This window comes from Brachypodium distachyon, chromosome 2 (genome assembly GCF_000005505.3).
Source record: "Brachypodium distachyon strain Bd21 chromosome 2, Brachypodium_distachyon_v3.0, whole genome shotgun sequence".
NCBI classification, from domain to species: domain Eukaryota; kingdom Viridiplantae; phylum Streptophyta; class Magnoliopsida; order Poales; family Poaceae; genus Brachypodium; species Brachypodium distachyon.
In genome coordinates, this window is record NC_016132.3 from 26,222,393 (window position 1) to 26,246,586 (window position 24,194).

The 24,194-nt window shown below is 42.4% G+C and overlaps 2 protein-coding genes across 3 annotated transcripts; one reads left to right on the forward strand and one right to left on the reverse strand.

Annotated features, from left to right (window-relative positions):
* Positions 1-376: 376 nt before the first annotated feature.
* Positions 377-8,884, reverse strand: LOC104582692 (receptor-like cytoplasmic kinase 185). 2 transcript variants are annotated; one of them, XM_010233179.2, is made up of 5 exons: positions 8,480-8,884; positions 6,388-6,584; positions 5,972-6,161; positions 2,542-2,933; positions 377-1,550 (listed from the first exon to the last, which is right to left on the reverse strand). In XM_010233179.2, the coding sequence occupies exons 1-5, from the start codon at positions 8,589-8,591 to the stop codon at positions 966-968; spliced, it is 1,476 nt and encodes a 491-aa protein (XP_010231481.1). In that variant the 5' UTR covers positions 8,592-8,884; the 3' UTR covers positions 377-965. The 2 variants fall into 2 exon arrangements, with proteins under 2 accessions (XP_010231481.1, XP_024315197.1); XM_024459429.1 differs by lacking the exon at positions 8,480-8,884 and adding an exon at positions 6,865-7,377.
* Positions 8,885-17,764: 8,880 nt separating this feature from the next.
* On the forward strand, positions 17,765-23,158 carry LOC100825203 (succinate dehydrogenase subunit 4, mitochondrial). The gene is made up of 3 exons (XM_003568541.4): positions 17,765-18,022; positions 22,179-22,280; positions 22,368-23,158. Exons 1-3 carry the CDS (start codon positions 17,855-17,857, stop codon positions 22,767-22,769), a joined length of 672 nt encoding a protein of 223 aa, XP_003568589.1. The 5' UTR covers positions 17,765-17,854; the 3' UTR covers positions 22,770-23,158.
* Positions 23,159-24,194: the final 1,036 nt, after the last annotated feature.

Sequence of the window (24,194 nt, forward strand, 5' to 3'; positions counted from 1 at the left end):
AAATGTGCTTGTCCATTTTTTATTTTAATTTTTGGTTAACTTTGTTTTATATACACCAGCAGAAAGCTCAGAACTAGAAAACCAAAAAGGTAGGTTGTTCCGATTATAGCAGGTGCATTTGCATCGTATGCCAAACTGAAAGTGTAATTCAAAGAAAAATTACCAAGAGTCAAATTAAAAAAAAAAACACGGAGTAGGTTTTATGCTTTGTAGTTTTTCATGAGAAAAATATTAGTTGAGATGCACTTGCAAAAGAATCAACTGTTTTTGTTCTTCATGCGCAATTGGTTTACAAGTATAACATAAACTGGAAGAAAGCTCAAAAACAGAGAACAGGAAGAACATTTGAGCATACAACTCAAAATTAAGAATGCACTGCTCAACTGGAAGGGGCATAACGGCTTGCTAGAAGGGATAAAGCAAAGGATGTGTTCTGACAACTCAACACCAAAATGTGACATGAAATATGTATGAAACACAGGTAAAACACCTCGGTACAAACCCTTAAGGAAAGAAAAATCATCACATCAAGCCGCTGATACCCATGATCCATCATGCATGCAACTTGTAACAGCAACAGAAGATACCCTCGATAACATCATGTGCTCCTCGTCTTTAGAATAGTTTACTCCACATTTTAACTTTCCAGACAAATGGTGTTTGTCGTCATGATGATATAATCGCAATTGCATGATCACATTCATGAGGAACGGACACCACAAATAGGCGTGTCGATGGTGATTATGGTGATAATGTTGTATGGAAGAGAGAACCTATGAAGCAGTGGTAATGGGCAGGACAGGAAAGAAGAAATGTTCTATTCACATAGACCACGGAACCAAGATCGAACCCCATATTCCTAAATTATGACCTGACCCCGTGTTCCTAAATTGCGACCTGTTTGGTACTGGCAAGCAACTCAAATCTTTTCTAGAATGGTGACTCTGACTTTTTGCTCCAGAGTTCTACTCATTTGTACTATCGAAGCTGCCCCGAGCGTTTGGCCACTTCCTCTCTCTTGAATTCTCCCCCCATGTCTTGGCCTCTGCAATAGCACGCTGCCTGTCAGAGGTCCTTGAAGCTTCCCTCCTCCTTCCTGCATGAGCGGGACTACCCACTTGTGAACCTGTTGCATCCCCATCATCCAAGGCCGACCGTCGACCAGAACCACCACCAGAACTATTCCTGCTAACCTCTGCTTCATACTTTGATGTTGTTGTAGCTTCTCGCCTCCTCACATCTGGGGAATGGTGATTTGGCGAGTTGATACGCCGCTGGTCACTGTTCCCACTACCACGGTCTCTGGCTCTGGGGGTAGATGCATTGCTCCGATTATGTTGAGTGGGCGCATTTGGATCATATGCCTGAGAAGCAAGATATGAAAGGGCAGTGACCACATCTCCTATAAAAGGACGGGTGGCAGCTTGCTCTTGCAAACACATTGCAGCAACGGCTAAAGCTTGATACAGGCCCCTCATGGGAAAGCGGCCCTGGAGCGACGGATCAGCCATTTTCGGAAATTTCCGGCGGTCTTTGAACAGAGGACGAGCCTGCAAATCAGATCAACCATATTAGGTAGCCAACATTATAATGACTCAGCAATATTGATTCAAGGTTGCAATTGCACAGAAAGTAGTTGATGGGAAATATATACTTTCTGTTTATTAGCGTTGTTAAAATCAGTCCACCTTTTCAGCAACAATGATTTGTCAAACTGAAAATGAAGTGGATTAATAAATATTTGAAGAATCACTCCCCATGGTCAATACTGTTAATGACCAACCTATACAACTGAACTGCCAGCTCATTCCATAAGTGACATTATCCTCGTGAAATGGCATGTAGAGGTATTACATACAGAATTAATTTCAGAATCTAGGTGGTGCCATGGTCGAATTCATTATTGAGGTAGAACTTTGCAATTATATTCCCTTGATTGAGATTATGAAGTCAAATAAATAAAAAATACAAGCTATGAAATTACCTTGGCATACAAAAACAAAAATAAAAACACATCATAATCTACTATTAATGGAAGTTACTGTCTGGAAGACAAAATTACATTTGAGGCAGTCTGTTCTCCCTCAAAAATAAATAACTACACCATGGTATCATGTGTTACAGTACTAGATTTCCAGGGATAGCATTCCATGATGTTTATGAAGTAACAGTATATGACCATATAATACAGAATTAAGGTTTCAGAGTTCAGTTCAAAAGAATAATATGATCTGAGAAGAAAATAAAAGGTTAGGACCATCAGGTGATGGCTATTAAAAACAGAAGTTCCTAAATTCCTTGATGGCCAACAGAGTTCCCACCAGACATAAACTTATTTCTGTTTCCTTGGGCTGATTTACTTTCCAGATTAGTGCAATAGCTTAATCCCATTCTAGTTATATTGCTAGCATCGCATTGTATTATTATTATAAACACTACTATCATAATTATGGTTCAAATTAACTCACAGAACGTGTAAATAAATGAGCATTTCAATGAGATATTGATGAAAACCATCTAGCAGAGAATAGAAGAACATACCCAGGCCACTAAGTTTTGTTCTCCGTGCGGTTTGGTGTTGTCAATTGCTTTGCGGCCAGTAATCAGCTCAAGGAACACAACACCAAAGCTATACACATCAGATTTAACTGTAAGCTGTCCTGTCATTGCATACTCTGGGGCACAATAGCCATATGTTCCCATAACACGTGTTGAAACATGAGTCTTATCACCAACAGGGCCAAGTTTTGCCAGACCAAAGTCAGATAACTTTGGATGAAACCCCTCGCCTAGAAGAATGTTTGACGACTTGAAATCCCGGTAAATAACAGGAGGACTTGCCTTGTCATGCAAGTATTCTAGTCCCTTGGCTGCACCAGCAGCAATCTTCATACGTGTATTCCAGTCAAGAGGTTCCTTTTCAGGTGGAATATCTAACATAAAAAATATATTCAAATTAGATAGGCAAGCTACCATTAAAAAAAAGTTTTGAACATAGAAGATGAGCCCACAAATATTTACTTTTGTAGAGCACGGAAAAGATAATAGTGGCATGCAACCACATTACAATTTACCATCCAAAATGTGGGAAATTAAGATATGCTTAAATTTCTTAATGGGGATTGCAAAGATCTCCCAAATGCAGAATTCAAAAAATTGTGCAACAAGAAATAGCTACATACATGTGCCTTCAGCAGAGCATCTGCATGGAGACATTGGTGATCGTTTGGGATATGTCTAGATCTACTAGATAACAGAAACAATACCAATTATTGATGCTATTCTCTTAACACTTGCCACCTCTAACAAAAACAACATGGATGTTTATAATGTATTTGCATTAACATGCAAATGTATATTGTATTAGAAACTTTTCGCAGGTCGTTGTACAGAACAAGATTACAGCTCGGTCCTTCTGGACATGGGGACAGGATCGTGAGATGATAAATTAGACGATTAGGCCATTATGGCAATTTGGTTGCTGCACTTGGCAATTTTATCTCGTTGGCAGCATTCTGCTTTTGTGTTATGACAATAACACAGATTCATGAAATCTACTTCATAGCTTTATGCTGTTTGTCTGGGCTTTTTTACTCCATGCACTATACAAAGCTAAGTTCCTAATCATACAAAAAAGCACAGGATTTCTCTACACAGGGGGGTAAACCAAATAACCGCAGTGCATGGCCTACCTCACACGCAACTAACTTTTAGAAAGTGAGGTAGGTCTAGCTTCGAGACCTACCTCACATTAAGGCGCGGCCATGACATTGTCAATAAAACACTATGTATGTATGTAGTTTTCTTCAATACTACTGAACACAACATGTCCAAGGCAAACCACCATTGAGGCCAATTCCCAAAATAAATGATCGTGAAGATGAAGTTTTCACCCTCTGCTGGCTCCCAACGTCTTCATGCTCTTCCTCTTCTGCACAATCGGCGAACCTTGGAGGCCCGTGGTGCGTTCACAGAGCATGGGGAGTACTCACCGATGTCGTGGGGCTACGAAGTGGGCATAGACATAGCCTCTCGGAGACCATACTAGGCCACGGCCCAGTCTTCCGAAAATGAAAAAGATAACTAGTAAGGTATATATGGCACCATCAGATCCATGGAGACCTTATCTTGCTTCTCTCTAAGCTCTCAGCAATTGTTGGCCTATAGCTTTATTTGGCTCAGGCTGCTGCAAATGGCCCCTCCATTCTGTGTCACGCTTCGCTACTGGAGGTAGGCATGCTCAGTGGCCATTGGGGTGTACGACGACGCGCTGCTCTCGCTGAGGTGGATAGGCTGCTCGGCCGCATCGAGCTCACTTACCTTGAAGGCCTAACTCCACTAACATTGCAGCCTTCGCCTGACCCCGACGAGACGCACTTGTTTCTGGTTAGGTAATGGGACACAAGTGTGGGGTAAGAAGATTTGGGCTGGGGATTTAGATATTTGAGAGGTGGGGTATGCCATGCTAGCAAAAATACGGGCCAGGGCAGCCGGCAGCAGAATACTTATGGAAAACATATTTATGACCATACGCAGGGACAGAGCTGCATAGCTCCAGGGGGTTACACTGACAACCGATTCCGGTAAGATGCACCTCTGATGACCTTACTAGGAAAAAAAATAGCTTGTGAGCCACCTTAGCCCATGTAAGATGCACCTCTGATGACCTAAAGCATTGCAAAAGAAACCGATTCCGGTAAACTCCAGTCAATCTCGGCACAGGTCCGCCCCTGACCGTGAACCTCTTTAACATGTTTAGGGATCCAAAAGGGCAATTTCTGAGTATAAGGGCTAAATTGGATAGTCTTAGTGAGTTCAAGAAATAAATAAAATCAGTTCAGGTTTGCACAATGGCAGAACACAAAACCAATGTGCTGTCAGTGTACATGCAACCGGCGCCCCTACCTTTTGCCGTACAGTCAGGCCATACAATCACTACTAGGTGGACACTGAACGAATGATGGTTATCAAGTTTAGAACCTTGCAAAATATTATCATTAAGTTCAAAAAATAATATATTGTCATGTAAACTAATTTAAATAAATACACACGTAACAAAATTTTCTTCTCAAGTAATAGTGCACTAAGCTGCAATCATAATGCATAGCCAAAAGAATAAATAATACAATTGAAAGTTCATTACAGACATCATTTTGGCGTGTTACCATGCAAATAGAGATGCTAGTTGTCTTCGCAAAACCATAATGCTCTGTAAACCAAGTCTTGGGAGAAATGATATTACGAAATGATATTATCAAATTTGTTATTAAAAATGTATTTATATCATTTTGGCGTGTCTTGCAAATGGAGAAATGATATTACCAAATTTGCTACTAAAAATGTATTTATATCGTTATTAAAATACTAACAGTATTATAGGTGGCAGATATGACCTGTTTATGACCTAATTTTTCTTTTTATACCCAAGGCCCACCAAAAAAAACCTTAACCCTGTAGGGGGCGCATGGAAGGGAGCATTCGCTCAAGGCTCGACCAGCTGCCGCAGATACTGCGCCCGTGCCGCCGCCGCTCAGCTGCTCTGTGGCCGAGCCGCTCCAATCCGCTCCGCCCTCCGGCTACTTCTCTCTTCTCCCTCACCGAATCCCCTCTCCCTCTGTTTTTGTTTGCTGTTGCCGACTGCCATGACATGTTTTCCTTTTTATACCCATTAGGCACTTAGGCTAGCTGGCTACTGCTGCTGGTAAAAAAAATTATCTCATCTCGATATATCGTGTCTTATAACACGGCATTTTTAATTATTTTTATATATATTCGCTGTATCCCCATTTGACTGTGTTTGGAAAATGTTGTATCCCGTGTCCCCATATCGGTGCAACATATTATTTTACAATTGTTTACCCAGAAAACAAATGTTGTCATGTAAATGCACAAAACTCTTTGGATATTCCTATGTGGGAATGGGGCTGTATGTAAGCCATAATGCATAGATCCACAGGTGTAGTAAACTTACCGTGCAAATGATCCTCAAGTGATCCCAATGGCATGTATTCATATACAAGAAGACGTTGATCCCCATCAGCACAGTATCCAATTAGGTTAACCAGGTTATCATGGTGCAGCAGACTGAGCATAAGGACCTCAACCAAAAACTCTCTGTTTCCTTGAAGGCCATTGCGATCAAGTTGCTTAACTGCAACAACCTGTGCAGTAGAGCAGTCTCAGCAATCAAGAATTACAGCAAAGAAAATGTCTTCTCCAATGCCCCATATAGTCCATATGACAAGAAAATTTTATACCCACGGTTAAAAGAGATATGGCAATAATATTGATGTTTCAATGCATAAGCTAACTAAATAGCCCAAAATTTTAACAAGAGGGGATTCACATAAAATCTGACAGTGTCAACACATTCTCTGAAAGACAAACCTGCGAATTGTCCAAACGCCCTTTATATACGCGTCCAAAACCACCCTCGCCTAAAAGGCAATCCTGTCTGAAGTTCTTAGTAGCAGCAGCAAGCTCACGAAAAGTGAAAGTGTGTGCTGCAATATGTTGATTGTTACCCTCCCTTGGGATGACTGCATCCTTCTTAGAATCCAATCCACCTTGCGGTTTTGATTTATCTAAAACACAAGTTGATCTAGAGTTAGACACCATCTGAATTAAAGAATGCAATGTAGGTAAGTTCAACTACTCCCAAAAAACTGTATTTAGAAGTGGTAAAACTAGTCATAGACCCTATGCACTTGTTCAACTGAATTCAACGCTTGTCTTTGTATCTAAAGCATAACTTAATTCCTTTCAAAACTCTAGTACCATGATTGACGGCATAGTTCTATTCTTTATACATAATTAACAGGAACAGAGCCTAGCTCAGTTAATGGGACGTGTGTATGCTCTTACTGCTAGGTTTCCGTGTCCTCGACTCGAACTTGAGTGCCTTTTCAAACATCTTTCATAGAGCACCATCTCCCATTCCTGACCCTCCTAGCATAAATGGAGGCATAGAAAAATCTTTTGCTGCTTACTTAGTTCCTCCTATGTAATCTAGAGCATGTTTGGTTTTTAGCCTAAGGTTGCCACGCCTACCTTTAGGTGTGCCACAATTTCTTAGGTATGTATTTGGTTAATTGCCACAAATGTGATTTGTCACATCTGTTAGCCATATGGTCCACATGTCATAGGCTTAGTGCTGACAATTTTGTTGGGCACACTTGTGCTAATGGGCATTGTTTTTTCAAAGTCAGTTGTGGTAATGTTAGTCCTACACAAACAAGCCCTAAGTTTCTTTATGTAAAATAACCCTTATATCTAAGAAAAGAATCCAGAATGTCCATTGTAATGATATACTCCCTCTGATCCTAAATTCTTGACTCAAATTTGCCCAAATATGGATGTATCTATTCTTAAAAAGCGTCTAGATACATGTAATATTTCGACAACAATTTAGGATCAGAGGGAGTAAGTAATTTACTGTATGGGTAAAGTGTCTAAAACCATTTAATTAAGTCATCGATGGAGCAAGTCTACAAATGTCACAGGCTTGCAGCAAAGCATGGGCGTTGCGCTAGTTAAGACATTGCTCTGGCAGAAGAACTACAAAAGAACCTAGCTGAATATCCTCAAATGCATTTGAAATTAGGACCATCATAAACCAGGATTCCTTGGATATTATACAGTAAGTGCCTAAGTGTATCGTATTTAGAAGGAAATAAACATCATGGCGCTTCTTTGATACATGTTGGATGGTGTACCAGGGTCATCTACCATTAGTTATCATAAGCATGGGAATCCAATAGGCCGTTACGGCGATCCAGAGAATGAGCCAACTAGACATAAAAAAAAGTACCAAATAGACATCAAGTATGCTTCCTGAAGGGATTTAAATATCTTGATTCATCCTACTTTTGTGTACTACCTAGCAAACCTAACCCCAGCCCCAGGTCCCCAGCCTAGACAAATAGAGTAGAGGCAGGGAGTCCAAGTACTTCCAGTAACTCTCAACAAATGTCCTGCAGGAAATTTCATATGTCACATACGTCCGGACCTCCTTATCAGGAAAATATTACGGTAGTTTGGTCATCCTGCCAGGTTGAAGATTTGCAAGCATCATAATAATATAACAACACATCCGCCCATGAACATATAATCAAAGAGCTTCACTTCTACAATTTCTAGGATTTCCAAAGCAATACACCTATATGGTTGATCCAAAAACAATGCACTTAGAAACCTCATAGGGCCAAAATACATAGACACCTTCATCATGCATGCCATTGTATACCCTAACATGAACACAAATCACAGGGATACTACATGAAGTTGGTCTCCATCTGAAGCTATTAACTGAATGGAATACGTGTTAGGAATATTTCAGGGAACACAAAAGATTGGCACATTCCTTAATCGATCCACCTAAATCTCGGCAGTGCACGCAGCAACTGATTAAAACGGGAAAATTAGGATCATTTCCCAAAAATAAACCCCCCCAAGATCCAGTCTGCCCCAAGAACCACACCTGATCCGGCCAGGGTGCCGCGCCGATCCGGTGGAACGTCCTTGCGCGCCCCAGCGCGGCCCTTCTTGGCCTCCCCCTTGCCGCCTGACCCGAAGCACGGGAGGCACCCCATCCAAGAACCTCCCTCGGAGAAAAATATCAAGAAAAGGACGGCGGAGACCGGCCCACCAGAGCAAACGGGGATCCCTCCCCGATCTGGGGGCGGAGGCCTTCCCGAAATCCGATCTTTGGAGGATGTAGAGGGATTGGATGGGATTTGGAAGCGGTGGGTCGGGTGAATTTGGGGGGAGAGACAGGGAGAGAAGTATGGAAAGAACGGGACAGGAGAGAGAACAGGATGTCCGAGGTCCGACGCCCAAAAGTCAGCTCGTGGTAGACTGAGGAGTGAGAAGGGACACGGAGGAGGGAAGGGGGCATCTTTTCCAGGAATGCATCTTATCGCTTCGCCCGATTTCAAAATGCACTCTTTTGCATATCAAAATCGTCAATTTGGAACCAAAATATGATTACGTCAATCCTACAAAAAAAAAGAACGATTTGGTGAGCCAGCGTGGGAGTTTCATTCTTCTGTTTGGCGAAATTGAGAAGAAAAAAGAAGGAAAAGAAAAAAATATCTGATACGGAGTACAACGAGATTATTTATAAATTGGAGCACAAAGTATGATAACCTAAGAAGAGCCTATATTGCTCTTGACAAAAATGTGATGCAGCCGTGTTCTTCATGCTCACTTCTCGGACTTCTCGAACAGAAGGAGGTGGATGCACGTGGCTGGGAAAGAAGAGCCGTAATTGGTGAAAATGTTAGCACGTGAGAATATCACAAGTTTTGGGTCGCATGAATAAACGCGGCCATTTAAGAGAAATCATTGTGCTCCTTTTCGAAGTGTACAACTCAGGCGACATGCCTGAACATATGTAGCTCGTATATTGGTGGGTACCGTGGTCACCCGTGGTGCCCGGCATTGAGGAAGTTCTTTCGAGTGGTGTAGGCTCACACTCCATAAGGAGTTCTCCACGCTTCTACGGCTGCCCGACGAGTAGAGAGGCTCGTCGACGTAGGGTGGGTGGTTGAAGGATGGAGGACAGCACTTCATTGTTTCGTTCTTTTTTTTGGGGGGGTGGGGGGGGGGGGGGAGGGGGGACGGACGGATGAAGGGGGCTGGGAGGTAGGTGTCAAGGGATGTGGTCGTACGCTTGTGTCTACGACTTGGCACAGGCTCTCAAACCGGAAGAGGGGGGCATGGTGCACATCGGTAACACACATCATTGAGACCTTCTTTCCTGTGGGTTAGTGGATCACTCGTTTCAAGCAGCCGATAGCTAGAGAGGTGGTAGTTGAATTGACAAAAAAAAAAGCCAAAAAAAATGGTTGTTGAGCACGGGATCGAATCAAGGAGCATGCAGGGGAAACACATTGCTCGATAACACTGTGATTAGTTTAGGATTTGAAGAACAATAATCTTGCTTTACTGGTTCATCTCTATCTCTACTACTTATAAAGGCACCAACTATTTCTTTTCTACACAACCCCAAAAATGTACACAGATTATTCTCCCACCTCTCTATTAGGCCCACTAAATCAACTTTAACAACCAACGTTAGCCTACTAATATTTTTCATTGTGCACTTAGCAAGTATTTAGCACCGAGGATTTCCTACCTCTCCCCACACGGACTTCCATCCTCGCATATTTTTTTCTCCCTGTCTAAAAATCTAAAAAAAGGGGAAAAAGGTGATATGGGTGTGGGTGGCCCGATCTTTCGATGAGATTGATAACTCTCGATTTGGGTAGGAGGTGACGTTGATGATCCGACTACGGCCTAGGAGGCAGCGCCTTAGCAATCGATACACCAACTCCAGAGGGTTATTGATCACGCGGGGGCACGATCAACCTGACCACGAAGGTCTTTGTTCCTGCAATCAATCGAAGAACTAGCAAGAACAAGATAAATAGCGGATGCAATCTCAAATTGCGAATATACTATATCAAACCAATGTCTCAACGAGACGATAAGTTAGAATCTTGACGACGGTAAAACAGATGGTCTAACCGACACACGCGATTACACGAAAGTAGCAAAGATGGCTAAACTTTATCTAATCAAAACCCCAGGCTCCTTAGGGGGGCTCATGGGGTATATAAAGGAGGAGGGAGAGATATTTTCGTCCACCTTGAGTAAGGAGGCCGAAATCCAACTCTATCTCTAACTTTCCTAACAAACTACAACTCTTTAGGAAACAGAAAAACAGATCCGTCAGCTTGTTTTGTCCGCCACGGTCAGCACGAGTCGAATCTCTTGATGGGGCCAGATCGGTTGGAAAGGTCTTGTAATTACCTTTCCAACAAGTACTTGTTTGCTTGATTTGGACTCTGGATGCGGCCTAGGTGATTAAAACAAATTCGGGTCTCCTGACAGCTCGGACCCGAATCGGATTCAACTTTAATTCGTGATATCTTTCTCTAGCAAGCTCCGAATCATGTGCCGTTTGATTTGTTGGAAAGTAGGCTTGATAGGCTTCACTTTGAATCTCTCTTTGCAGGCTATCACACTTCATCTTCACTTTGGACTTGTAAAGTTCAATAAGATGCCTACATAATAAGATTACACAAGATAATAGCTCCGCCTCTTTGCAAGTAACATATTGAAAACATTTTGTAATTGAATTCACCTGATTATAATTATTAGATACACCAACAATTAGGGTTCTAATGGTCGTATCCATGGTTAGCATATCCATATCATCCTCCCTTTCTTGAAAGGAAAGCCGTCATCGGCGTCGTTTATGCTAAAAATATACTAACAAAAGAGACAAGGTATGCGCATGGTATATGTATATATCGTTATTTTTAACTCCACTTTCATGTTGCACAATTAATGTTTTATAACACAATCTCATGAGATAATTAGTCACACAATCATCATGAATATCATTCCAGCAAGAACATTGACAATATGTTTTGCATATATAAGTGAAACAATATCTTCTATTTGGTTTGCACCACTCACCATTATACCATCCCAACACTGGAGAATAATAATTAATAATGTTACCCAAATTAGTTACTACAAGATGCTGAAATTTAGAGCATGTCAAAGCACTAATATTCGAACAATCGTGTAAAGAACTAATTGGCAAATAATCAACACCAATATTGGAGGTCATATCAAAATGGTTAAGCATATGCAACATATTATTTTCTCTCAAATCAAGAAAGTTATCACAAGCAATGCAAATCTGATGCACCCAAAATTTATTGTTCACGTCATGTTCTCCAATTAATTGAATAGTGTATCCATGGGCATTAGCAAAAGATTTTGAAATTGTTAACTCAGAAACTTTATCCATTGCATGTGACAAATATATAGGTGCATCAAGTTTAATAGAACACAAAGAATTATTAGGTGGATCGTTCTCAATCACTCCATGTGTAATTAACTCGACACAACCTAAACCAAATTTATCTACATCACATGTTTCTCCCAAAACATTAGTTATTTCCTCACATGATTCATTCTCATCAATATCAAAATTAATATGTGCACTCAAATCATTAGAAGAATTAATTTCAGCAGTAAGTGCACTCAAATCAGCATGTAAATCAACAATTTCACATGGTGCAGAAAATTCAACGGCTATCTCATTTATTTCATCACATGTCATATTTTGTTCAGCAACACAATCATCTTTATCATTACCTATTAGGTTCAACACGTTTCTTGTACACCTTCTCTCCAATTTCCTCTCCGCTTCACGAGCAAGATTAAGCAAACACAATAGAGAGTCGTACTTTCCGTATTCAATTATGTAAGATAAGCCCACAATAAAGTCTATCCATTTTTCTTTGTTCGGTTTCATCTAAACCAGACCGCAATGTTATAACTTGCAACCCATGGTAGTAATCATCAACAGATTTATCATCTTGTGTCAAACGTCGTAGCTGTGAGCGCAAGTTATTAGCATAATTAAAAGGAACATATTTTTCTCTCATGATTTTCTTCATATCAACCCAAGTGTGGGGAATTTTCTTTCTCTAACTATCTCATTCCACCATGATAATGCATCAAAACGAAGTCTACTACTAGCAATTTGGACCTTACGACTATCTAGTACATGGAAGCATATGAATTGCTCAATTAGAGCTATTTCCCAATCAATATAACCTTCAGCATCATTATTTCCATCAAAGAAAGGTCCAAAACAATTATTGACATTACAAGGATTGCGATATACCTTTGCCTTGCGAATGTCAACAAGAGACGAGGAGGATGGATGTGGTGAAAAACGCTCATATCGGTCACTTGATAGCATAGGCCTATTTTCCATCCTTCGTGTAAGTCCTGTCATGGTTATTATAAGACAAGAAACAAAACACAGGAATATGTTCCTATCAACTAATAGGATGTGGCTACAAGTCGCTCAACTCTCAAGCTAAAAATCAAGTTCTTACAAGATCTTACCATGCAAAACAGGAAGGTGATGGCCAGCGGCGTGACCAAGCCCTCCGAAGATTAAATGTATCGATGCCTCGGTAACAAACCAACCTAGGTGTAGAATCTGTGGAGCTTGGAGACTTTTGTGAGTAGCAAGGAATAGCAAATAATCAAATCAGCAATGCAAAGTTGAAAATATGCTCAATAATGCTAATCCTAGCTGGAGTCGATAAGAACGAATTACAGAAATAATCTAAGCCTAGATACTGAAGAAGGTAGGAATAGATAGATCAAAAGATGGCACAACAAGTAAATCTCTGGATTTTTTTTCTTTTTTTTTCTTTTCGTGGCTTTCTGTTTTGCTTCTTATTCTTTTCTTCTTCTTTTTTTCTTTTTTTTTAACCCTAGAAACTCACGCAAAAGAAGGACCAGAAAACTGTACGTCGGTCTGTCGAAGAACAGCAAAGGCTGTAGTAAGAAAAATATGGAAAAATATGGGTTAGAAGCGTATCGACACAAGCTTTCTAGCAAGGGCAAGATCACTCAAAACGGATGTCGGACGGTGGAGAAAACTGAGAAACACCGGGCTGCAGCGACGCTGGAAAACGGATGCAGAAACTTGGAAGCTCCGAAAGTCCACCTTACAAACCGAATTTAAGAGTCAAAGTGCAGGGCAATGCCCTGGATATTTCCTGATGCATCTCGTCGTGAGCTTTCCAAAAAGTCCAAGAACGTTCAAATCCGAGTTGGTACGCAAAAGATACGCCCGTTTTACTGAACACGGGTCAAACCCACCCGAAACTAAAATTCTACTCGGACTCGGGTCCGAAACTGACTCGAACTCTTTCTCTTTTTTTTTTCCTTTTTTTTTCTTTCTTTCTTTCCTTTTTTTTCTTTCCTTTCTTTTTTTTTCAACTTTCCGAACAACTTGATCTCTAAACAAAATTCGATCTATGATGAAACACTTTCCAAAAGCACTCCTTATTGGACTCGGACTCGAACTCGCGGCTGAAAACTATAACTTGCCGACTCGATGTAGGACTCGAAGAGGGACACGGTGTAGGACTCGACGAGGGACTCGGTGTAGGACTCGAAGAGGGACTCGGTGTAGGACTCGATGAGGGACTCGGTGTAGGACTCCAAGAGGGACTCGGTGTAGGACTCGAAGAGGGACTCGATGGAAGATATGGTGGCGGCGGGAGATTATGGCGGTGGTGTGGCAGGAAGTTTGGCGGCGGAAGATTGATGAAGGAAACCTGCGTCACACGAAGAACAAGAAAACCAAAAGCAACTTCGATCTAGTAGAAAAAATCTGAAAAACGATCCAATCTAATCCAGCAACTCGACACGATTAATGCAGCAAAGATTCAACAATGCAAATACTAATGTGAAAATTGCAAGGCTCAGATTGGTTTTAGGACAAGGTAACTAATTCTAATTTTTGTTTGACTTTTTCTGAACGATAGGTAAAAACAGATCTAAACTACGGATAAACTGGAAAAAACTCACCGAGCAACCTTAAGCTCTGATACCACGTGATGTGGGTGTGGGTGGCCCGATCTTTCGATGAGATTGATGACTCTCGATTTGGGTAGGAGGTGACGTTGACGATCCGACTACGGCCTAGGAGGCAGCGCCTTAGCAATCGATACACCAACTCCAGAGGGTTATTGATCACGCGGGGGCACAATCAACCTGACCACGAAGGTCTTTGTTCCTGCAAGCAATCGAAGAACTAGCAAGAACAAGATAAATAGCGGATGCAATCTCAAATTGCGAATATACTATATCAAACCAATGTCTCAACGAGACGATAAGTTAGAATCTTGACGACGGTAAAACAGATGGTCTAACCGACACACGCGATTACACGAAAGTAGCAAAGATGGCTAAACTTTATCTAATCAAAACCCCAGGCTCCTTAGGGGGGCTCATGGGGTATATAAAGGAGGAGGGAGAGATATTTTCGTCCACCTTGAGTAAGGAGGCCGAAATCCAACTCTATCTCTAACTTTCCTAACAAACTACAACTCTTTAGGAAACAGAAAAACAGATCCGTCAGCTTGTTTTGTCCGCCACGGTCAGCACGAGTCGAATCTCTTGATGGGGCCAGATCGGTTGGAAAGGTATTGTAATTATCTTTACAACAAGTACTTGTTTGCTTGATTTGGACTCTGGATGCGGCCTAGGTGATTAAAACAAATTCGGGTCTCCTGACAGCTCGGACCCGAATCGGATTCAACTTTAATTCGTGATATCTTTCTCTAGCAAGCTCCGAATCATGTGCCGTTTGATTTGTTGGAAAGTAGGCTTGATAGGCTTCACTTTGAATCTCCCTTTGCAGGCTATCACACTTCATCTTCACTTTGGACTTGTAAAGTTCAATAAGATGCCTACATAATAAGATTACACAAGATAATAGCTCCGCCTCTTTGCAAGTAACATATTGAAAACATTTTGTAATTGAATTCACCTCATTATAATTATTAGATACACCAACAATTAGGGTTCTAATGGTCGTGTCCATGGTTAGCATGTCCATATCAAAAGGCCGAACTCCCCCGGCCATCCCGCGCCGCAACTCCCTCCGACGCTCGCCGCCCCTGCCGCAGCCACCGCAACTCTCTCCAGCGCGCCCGCTGCCCTCCCATGCCGCCGCTACCACATGACTCCTCCAGCCCATCATCTCTTGGTCCTCGCGCAGCCGCTGCTGGAATCCTCCTGCCCCGTCGCCTCGCGGGCCTCTTGCACAAGTTAGACCAATTCTACTCCCTCCGTCCCATATTAAGTGACTCAAATTTGCCCCAATAAAAATGTATCTATGTCTAAAAAGTGTCTAGATATATGTAATAGAAAGTCACTTAATATGTGACGGTGGGAGTATATGTTTCGAAAAAGCCACATGGGTCGCCTACCACAGACAGTGGAAACCTAAAATCATTGAACGCCTCATGGCCAGGAACAAGCCGTGAAACCATTGCATTGTCAATTACCAAAACACCAAAAGACGAGCTGCGAGAATCACTAATTCCATGGAGTAGGTCGTAACACCTACTTCAGGACAAGGACGAAGCCAAGACAACAACTATTGACATCATCTACACCGTGAAACTTATCAAGAAAAATCTGGATTGTAGACATCTATCATTTTTTTTTGGAATGCAAAATTGCATTAACTTGCGGACGAAGCAGAGTCGCTCTCCAATAAAGAGATTACATGAGGATGGGCACCCTCAACAAACTGAGAGGTTCCGAAAACAAAAATCTGCCAATCATGGCGAGTTTGTGGGCAACAAAATTACAGGTTCTATCACAAGAGCGAACACAAAAAGAGCTAAAATGCCTCCGCAATAGCAGCTTGGATTCTTCAATTATTATGGCCGCAGAAGACAGATTAGTAGTTCTAGATAACAGTGCATCTTTCAACAAGGAGCAGTCAGTTTCCAGGATCATATTCTGAACACCTTTGGCCATAGCCATCTTGATGCCCCAGAGGCCGCCCATGGCCAGGTATATTCCCAACCCCATTTGCTAAGGCCGTGCCATACCGATCCCGAATCACAGCACCCCAGCCTCCGCTCCTAGAATTCTCCAAAAAACGAACCATCACTGTTAATTTTCATCCGGTCACCATCAGGTTTTTGCCAATGTTTTAATTGCCTGGTGTTTGTTAGACAAGGCTTAGCAGCAACTTCCAAAAAGGAATTGGTCTGATTCCTAGTTATAAACACAAGATCATCAGCAGGTCGAAGCGAGCCGCCCTCATGAACTCTATTTCTTTCAAGCCACCAGTTCCACAAAATGTTAGCCACCAGGGCCTGTTCTTTCTCCCCCAAGCCAAGGATGATATCGAACACGTCCGCGACATGGTTTTTATCAGCAAGAGTGAGCCGCATCTCTTCCATAGCCAAACCTCGCCAAATTCTCTTCACAAGTTTGCACTTAAGGAGAAGATGTCCAGAGTCTTCATCGTTTGTTTTGCAAAGCAGACAATTAGTTTCCACATCCATGCCTGTTCTCCGGAGATTACTTCTTTCAGCTAACGTGTTATGGCCAACCCTCCAGAGAAAATGCTATATTTTATTAGGAATTTGAATTTTTCACACCTTTTGCCAATTGATCTGACTTTGTTGCATGCAAGATGTACCATCTCCTCCCCTGTTGTGCTTCCTGTCCTCTGTAGGCACAAAGGCATGATACGCAGATTTGACAGAGAAAATGCCTTTCTCTCACGATGCCGAGCAATAGAATCACTAAACATAGGATGGACATGAATTTTCAATATTATCTCACCATCCTCCTCTCAAAAATGTTGCCCAATAAGATCATTGTTCCAGCCACTGCAGCCATGGTCAATAAGCTCTGAAACCATCTGAAGCTCACAACCCAACCTTGGAGTCATCAGTTTCCTAGTGAAATTTTTAGGGATCCATGGGTCATCCCATTTTGATTGATTTCCTGTCTCCCACACGCCAAATAATACCCAGTTTGAAAGTCTCCACACCTTTAAGAATGCTTCTCTAAGTATAGGAGATGTCCGGCCTAGGTTTGTTTCCATCAAGTCCGAATTGGAAAAATAGCGAGCTTTGAGGATGCGAGAAAGGGAATCTGGGTTCTGCGGCAGCGGTTCTTCTCTGCCTTTTTCTCGACAGTTCATTGGGTATATTCATCTTCCAGCGTATGAGAAACCAGAACCTTTTTTTTCTTTGAACAACCAGAACTTGAGTGTGAATTTGATTTTCTACGTTAGGCTGCAACGGGAAAATGCCAGAGCGGCCCGTTTATTCTGGAAACTGCATTCTGAGGCCCATGCCGAGGCTGGCCCTAAGACCTGCTCTGAACCTTCCGGGCCCTCAAGACCAGTGTTTCTCGCTCTCCTTCCTTTCCCCCTTCCTCCTCGCCACCACACGGGCGAACAGGGCAGCCGAGGAGAGACATCGCCATGGCGTCGCGATTCCTCGCCCGATCCAAAACCCTAGCCCTCGCCCTCTCCCGTGCCGACGCAGCTCCAGCGCCCCTGTCAGGATCCCGCGCGCTCTCCTCCCTCCCCCGCTACCCCGTGGTCTCTGCCCCGGCCCCGGCGGTCGGATCCCCTACCCGCGTCGGCAAGGTTCGTACTCCCATCGCTTTCGTCCTTCATGAATTTATATTTGTTCCAAATCGAAGTGGGCTTTCGTGATGTGCTTGAGTGCGAGCTTTATGCCCTGGTCCTGCGTGTTTTGATCTGATGCACTGCCGTGTGGAGATTGAGTTTTATATTTTAAGTATTTCATCTGATGATGCCCGTGTCACTCGATTTCTTCTGGTTCGTCCTGAATGATGGATTTTATTGGTTTGTTTGGTATATTAAGAATTTGCTTATATGTGGTATGTACTATTGTTTGTACTAGTGTATTCCCCGCGCGGCGGGATTCTGAGAGACCCTGATAGCTGCATAGATAGGAGTTAGGAATAAATTTCACTTGCCTTTCCGGTCAAACTACACTGTGTCGATCAGTAGGTATTCGACATCTTGACCAATTTATTCACACACCAACATCACATATGATGAAAGGAGGGATCCGCGTATAATGAAAATCAACGACGCCGTGTGAGCCATGCGGTCCATTTACATATGGAATGAGATAGAAATCGGAAAAAGAAAACAGCCAGAGCAGGTGCCTGGCACCAGGTCCTGCAGGTGGTGTGCTGGTCGAGGTGACACTTCTTGCTAGCTTATTTTTCTTATCAAAGCTTGGTTGCTTAGAGCATCTTCAACCCATTGTGTATATTTGGTTATTTGTATGAAGATATAGACAATGATCTAAAAAAAAAAACTCGGTCAACATTTTCAATTTTTCTGCCGGTTCTCTATACGCATGTTGTGTATATTCTCTCTCCCATATTTTAATAGTATCACAACACCATTTTAATGTCTACTTTTTAAATGGACATTGTCTAATTTTATTTTTTGCTATAATTGTCTACAAATTATCAGAATTACCATCCACGAAGAATAGCAGTGTGCAATAGAAAATTTTGCGTCGCATGCAAATCAAGCAGCAATGATTAACACAGTTCGGCATAGCATAAACACATACTTTTCAGAAAAAATCCACAAAATGGCAACGCATTGAAAAAACAAATTACTCCATCTAGCAGCAGCTTATCTTCTTGGCTGAGTACGATGTTCCTCTTTCTCGCATCCCTTGTCCGCTCTCTGCGCGTCTGCTGCTCTTCTTTCTCACATTCTCCCTGGTGGCCTGCTCTTCTTTCTCACGTTCTCCCTGGTGGCCTGCTCTTCTTTCTCACATTCTCCCGGTCGTCTGCTGCTCCGCTCGATCCGGTGACGTGCGCCTGCTGCTTGCTGAAGCCCCTACTGCCCGCCTGCCCCTAGCCCCTCCTACCCTCCTTTTCCCATGCGACGGCCTCCCTCCCCTCCCAGTGCGGCGGCGCTCCGAACCTGAACTCGTCTTCCACATCAGCGGCACCCGTCCCCTCCAGTTTTTCCATCGGCGGCGCCTCTGCCCTTCTCCATGTCCCCTGAAGCGGCAACCCTCCCGTCATCCATTTTTCCCCATCGGCGGCTCCCCTTCCCGGCGGCCGGGGCTGAGCCCATGGGCGCCGGGGATGGAGCTCAGCCGCGGCTGGTGCAGCGCGAGGCGGCGGCGTCTAGCGCATCGCGCAAGGGGCAAGGAGATTGAGCGGAAATTAGAAGCGGCCAGCTGACGTGGGAAATTGGAAGATGGGATGCTGACGTGGACAGCCTGCATGTGCAGGTTGCTAAAATTAATTGCACTTAGTGGGCTTCAACTTTATTCGAATCCATCATAATAATGAGAATAGCCGTAGCAGAACAAAGCACGCACGTTAGGGCTTTCATTTGCGAGTTTGGCATGCGCCTCAATTGATGGTAGTGGATTTCCGATGCTAAGAATGCACAAGGACCAACGATGGCAGGCATGCGCGGAATTACATTACAATCAACCTTTTATTTAGTTTGTTTGACATAGAGGGCTGACTGTGGCCTCCACCTGTCTATTCCCATACTGTTTAAGCTCTTACCAGCCAAGTATCTGCAAATTGCTAGAGTAGAAGATGAACTGGTTATATCTGCGTTTGTTTCCACTTTGTGAAAAAATCTCTAACAAGCTTGATGTGATATATTGTGACACTGTTGCCGAATTACCATCCTGATTGCACTTTGACTGGCAAATTCTAACTATTAAGTATGGTGTCTTTGAAGTTAAGGTGGAGGCTGTGCTAAAATCAAGAAAGGTTCTGCCAAGATTTCCCACTTTCTCAAGATCGATTCTCGAGTCGCTAAAAAGAACTAGGTTAATTAAAATTTCGTTGACATCTGGCAGTTATAGGTTGTTTTTAGTCATGAATACGGTCAAGAACTTTTTGTCGGCTGACCTGTAAGTCAGGATTGAAGCTTGTCAGTTTTATATTTAGAAATGACATAAATACCCCTGTAGTGCTCCACCTCATATCCTGTTTTCTAACCAAATCAAGTACTCGTTGAAAACTCTTGTTTCGTCCCCAAAAAACACTCTGGAAATGCAGTTTTACTATTATGTTCTAACCAGGTTCAACACCCAATATTTATGACAAGCTAGGATCAAAATGTCTTTTCAGCATGAACTTAACGGTCAACATGGTCAACTTACAGAAAGGGCATATCTGAAATCATGAATATATTCTTGGGGTATATTCACATGGTGAAAAATTTCAAGAGCAAATACTGAACCAGAGTAATTTTGCAGGGACATATTAATTTTCTCATATATAGGAGTATTTGTTCTATGTCAATTCTTGAAAGAAATTATAACCAGTAACATAAGAATCTGCCCGTTAGCTCAATCTATCCTAATTTCAGTCTGACACTTCAGGCAACATGATGTTCGTGCATATATTTATGGTACAAGCTTGTGGATACTTGAATGGTACCATAACATAGTTTGTTTGCTGAGCCAAATTGTAAAGTGCGGTTAAGAATTAACCTTCCTGGTGAAGTAATCCAGTACAAGCTTTTTATTATGGATGTGAAGCATTGTAATTAATGTTTTCATTTTTTACTATAATGACAAAGAGATATAAGATAAGGCACTCTTTGAAGGGAAAATTGTACGTGTTGCATATTAGCTGCATATGGTTGTTAGCATTAAGCACAGATCTAGCAACTTGTGTGATTGCTACCCATCAATTTCTGAATGCTATTTGAGCCTCATATCTAGGTTGGTATAGTTTTGGCTATTAGCTGGCTCCAGCTTGTTTGTGAAGTACCTGCAGTATTTGGAATTTTGGAGACCACCATGCAGATATACACGTAACTAACACAGGGATTCAGCTTGATGTGATGATTCACTGATTCCAGGGATCATAAGGATCACTTGGTTATTGTCCAAATAACTACTTTATGGCGCTCTTATGACCTTCTCTGCATGAACTGGAATACTTTACAACTGTTGCGTTTTCGCCGGAGTCATTGATTCCTCACCAGAGGAAGCCGATTCCTCTTCGGAGAACCTCACCGGGCTCCTAATTCACCCCCTAGGTCCAAGGCTAGACGTTTTGTTGTTGCCTACCGCCTTTGTGTGCCTAGACACTTCTTTCTAATCTTGGCAGGAACCAAGAAATTGATTGTTATCTTTTGGAATGCAGATGATGAGATACTGCGTGAACATTGTTAATGCACTGGACCATATAGTGTCATTTACTTCTCCATATCACCATAAAGCATCATCCGACTTTGAATTCATTCACCGGTTGACATCTTGCTGATGTTCGGTTCTCTTATGCTTGTTAGGATTTTTTTTTTTTTGCATCGCACACACTGTTGCTCAGTCTTTGTGACGGGATAGCTTGTCTTTTCATATTATGATAATCTGAAGACCTTGTCCTCTTGCTTTTGGCATGCATGGGTCAGACTTCTAAAGTTCCATCTGTCTCTACTCCAATGCATGCGTGTAACTGGCATGGGGTTGCATGAGTGCATGACCGTTTATGGTTGACAGTAGTATTCTAGAAGGCATATGAGCAGATTTCACCTGTATATGGGTTGGTGATGAAAGATTAAAAGCTAAGATACAATCATGTATGATGGACTGATTAGTGAAAAACGATGGTGGTTCTTTTTGAAAACCGGCTATTTGGTTAAAAAAAGTGTCACTTGGTTTCTTTTATAAGATTTTTCTCCTTCTGTTCAAGAAATACAAAGTCTGCTATAATTTAGTTTGCAGTTCTTGGGCCTTGTGATTTATGTACGTGTGTGTACTGTGTAGGTTCTGGGATATGAGCCAACATCACACCTCAGCGGCACACAATTTTCGCCACGTTGGTTTTCTACTATAGTACCAAGTGGATCTCCCATGCAGAAGACACAGGTTCGTACCAGCCAAACTGGTGCTTGATTCCTCACATTGCCACTCTGTGCTAGATGCCCATGCAATTGATGTTTCCATATCTGACAGATCTCAGAGACATGTAAGTATGTTCCTGGAGTGGAACACTCTGATGCACTGAAAGCAACGGAAGGAACCTCCCCAAAAGTTGTGGCATTCAGCCCATTGGAAGCAGCTATTGCTAAACCTAGAAGCAGTCCATTGACAAGTGAAAGTTCCAAAGTTAGTCGATCAGAGATAGCAACTCAAGTTACATTTTACATGATCCCAGCTCTGCTTCTTGCCTCCAAAAACAGCATAAGTACCTCTCTTATGGTTGGGGCGGTATACCATCAAATATACATGTTCCACAAGGAGATCTTTCTGGACTACGTGCACCATGATATCACCAGGAAGTGGGCTTTGATATACTTCAAGCTGCTTTTACTTGTCATGGCAAAGGACACCATCGTGTACTTTGATCTGTTCTAGGTTCACCATGTAATGATGATCATGGACACAAAGCTAGGGCGCTGGCTGATCCCCCTGCCTGAACTTTCTTCGTTTCCAACCTTTCCTGCTCCCAACTTTGCTTACCTTTTTTTAATCCATGCACTTGAAAGGGATTGCTTAGTGAACATTCAGATAATCAGTTTCTGCAAATAAGTTACCATGATACGAGAGCGGATGACTGCACTCTTGTTTGTAATAATAGTAAATATCAACATGGCAACTCATATTTTCTAGCCCACTGCAGTTGCGCATATTTTCCGTTGCATGAAGTAGGGCTGTCAATTATCAAAGTACATCTTTGTTGAAGCAGAAACTGTCATTGTATGTTCGGTAGCTCTTCAGTCAAGCAACCTATCAACATTTGTATCGACGATCTGTCAATGGGTATGCCAATGTCCACTTGTTGATCCCGCAAATATACCCTCCAATCCATAATAAGTGTCTTAGATTTGTTGTATGAAAATAAGTGTCTTGAATTTAGTACAAAATAACTTTGTACTACATTTATTATGGATCGAAGGGAGTACTGCAAAGTATAGGTATAGAGTGTCGAGGGCAAGAGGTGCATGTTGGCCCCCATTGAAAGGGTAACTGATTTTTGGCTAGCCAATTGTTGACAAGAATTGGTAGGACATGAATTGCATAAACAACGCACCCTAAAAGTTCTACTCTTGCTTTGTGTTTTACTCTTATTTTTCCCTTTCTTTTTCCTTGTAAACGCAGCCTTAGACAAAATAAGCTAGACGGACAAACTGTTGCTTGGTCTTCTTTTCGTGTTTTCACACAATTAATTACACCATTTATTCAATCTTTACTCAATAAGATGCTATTATTAAAATGGTTTGCCTCAGAAAAGTAAGAGTAGAAGATTAAATATACAAGTCACACTAACCAAGGAGTGCTAGTTAGGTGCTCATGTTGCAGTGGTCAGTGGGCACTATGTTGACAGTCACGGCTTGCTAGAATTTGGTAAATTCAGGCAGGCATTCAGGCCCTGACACTTCTGTAACACATACTGGAGTCATTTGTTATTGAAACCTATACTTCACATACGAAAACTAGAACAGCCTGTACATTTTTTTTCTGAAGGCCCTTCCCCCTGCAAGCCTGAATTGCCGGGCAGATCTTGCAGCCGTTTGCATGCGACGACCCTGGCGGCTGCCGTGCGCACATGCTCGGCGCCAGCGGCTGAGCACAAGGCGGCAGCGGCCGTGGTACAATTTTACGTTTCTTGCATGCAGTGAGTGACCCCAGCTGAGGGAGGCACCAGCAGTAGCACACATACTCACGCCAGTGATCTCCCAGTGTCTCAAGGAAGCAGTGCAGTTGTATCTGTACATCAATGGGTGGTCATCCCTGGGAGCACCGGTAGCTGAAAATGTTGTGGTGGACAACAGGAAACAG